Genomic DNA, 1,820 nt, shown 5'->3' on the forward strand with positions numbered 1-1,820 from the left:
GTAGACATAGCCCCAGAGGGAGGGCAAGTGTGAGGCGCTGTTCGCAGTTCATTGACTCTGGCCTGGGCTCCCTCCAGTGATCACCGTGATCGCCGTCAACCTCTACCTGGTGGTGTTCACGCCATACTGGCCCGTTACCGTGCTCATGCTTACCTGGCTGGCTTTTGACTGGAAGACCCCTGAGAGAGGTGAGGGCCCTGGAAGGGCTGTTGCCACTTGCCACATGCTCTTTCTTTCTCTCCTTATATTCCTGCCAATTCCCTGGCAGCCCTTCAGCCTGACCTTGTCTGGGCTGGAGGTGAGGGAAGGGGTCTTTTCAAGGTGCCAAGTGAGGCCCAGGTGGGAACTGGAGTGGGCTTGGGGAGGGGCGGCTAGTACAGCAGAGAGCTAGGGCTGTCCCAAACAGGCCCTGAAGTTCATTCCCAGCCTGGTTGTCACTTAAGGGGGCAGGACACGGTAAGGGCTGAGGGCACCCAGAGATAACAGGGTGGACAAAGCTCAGCTCCATCAGCTTTGTTTTCAGGTGGCCGCCGGTTTAACTGCGTGAGGAAATGGTGCCTGTGGAAGCAGTACTGTGACTACTTCCCACTCAAGGTGAGGAGTCCCAGATCCCCACTTGGGCCCCAGGCCCAGCCCTGACTCCCTGTGGCAGCAGCTGAGGCAGGGCGGGGGGCGGGGGCATAATTCACATTGAGGCCCATGTGAATGAAGCTCCCCAGAGTCTTGTGTTACCTCATCTGCACGGCCAGACATGACAGCCCTTTCCTTTCTAGGTCTCTGGCCGAAAGAGAGGAACTCTTCCCTGGCTATATCTCTCTTGACTCCACTTTCCTCCACAGCTTCTGAAGACTCATGATCTCTCCCCCAGCCTCAACTATATCGTCGCCTGCCACCCTCATGGGCTCTTGTCCCATTCATGGTTTGGCCACTTTGCCACAGAGATGTCAGGCTTCTCCAAGACATTTCCTGGCATCACTCCTTATGTCCTCACACTGGGGGCCTTTTTCTGGGTGCCTTTCCTCAGAGAATATATCATGTCTACAGGTGAGTTGGCTCCTGGGATGGAAAGCCGAAGAAATACATGGCTGCCTGAGAGAGAAGTATTGGGTAAATAGGTGAGAACAAGGCCGGCTCTGTGATCCCCTCTGGTCTGAAAAGCTACCTTAGGCTCAGCTGCCTAAAAGAGCCCTTTCCTAAAGAGGGTTCTCCCCACCTTAGAAGAAGTAGGGAGGAAAGTTAGGAGGTTTAGCAGGTCACCAATGATCTTTTGGTTTTTCCTGCCTACCAGGGGCCTGCTCTGTGAGCCAATCCTCCATGGACTTCCTGCTTACCAGTAGAGGCACAGGCAACATGCTGATTGTGGTGGTTGGCGGCCTGGCTGAGTGCAAATATAGCCTGCCTGGATCTACCACTCTGTTCCTGAAGGGCCGCACTGGCTTCGTACGCACGGCCCTTCAGCACGGGTAAGGACACTCCTGGTCCAGACTGGGGAGAGGAGATCCAAAAGCCCAGCAGGGAAGGAGGAAGAGGTTTTGAGGAAATGATATTTAAAGAGGGAGGCATAAAGTTGCTTCTGTTGTGGAATAGAGGCTGTGTCAGGTTCTAGAGGCATTTCTGCTTCTGAAGAAAGGCCAGCAGGCCAGCCTGGAACCTTATCTGCCTCAGACTAGCATCTCATCTGGACCAGTCTCTCTAAAAAGGTGACTGGCTGCAACTGTATGTCAGAGAAAGCCAAAATTTCCATGTGGGTGAAAGGGAAGAAACCAAAAAGAAATGGCCCTTGGCTCCTAGCTTCCAGTGTCTCGGACAATGTGGGTTTA

The 1,820-nt window shown here is 54.0% G+C and overlaps 1 protein-coding gene across 1 annotated transcript in view; it reads left to right on the plus strand.

The window, feature by feature from the left end:
- Positions 1–77: 77 nt before the first annotated feature.
- The window catches only part of AWAT2 (acyl-CoA wax alcohol acyltransferase 2), a gene marked incomplete at its 5' end in the record, with an annotated part of 3,407 nt that continues 1,664 nt past the window's right edge, over positions 78–1,820 (plus strand). The window contains 4 exons of the mRNA XM_010847829.1: positions 78–188; positions 524–594; positions 840–1,044; positions 1,289–1,463. Coding sequence (XP_010846131.1) covers positions 78–188; positions 524–594; positions 840–1,044; positions 1,289–1,463 — 562 coding nt within the window. The remainder of the gene's footprint in view (positions 189–523; positions 595–839; positions 1,045–1,288; positions 1,464–1,820) is intronic.

This window comes from Bison bison, unplaced genomic scaffold, assembly GCF_000754665.1.
Source record: "Bison bison bison isolate TAMUID 2011002044 unplaced genomic scaffold, Bison_UMD1.0 scf7180017849817, whole genome shotgun sequence".
In the NCBI taxonomy this organism is placed as follows: Eukaryota; Metazoa; Chordata; class Mammalia; order Artiodactyla; family Bovidae; genus Bison; species Bison bison.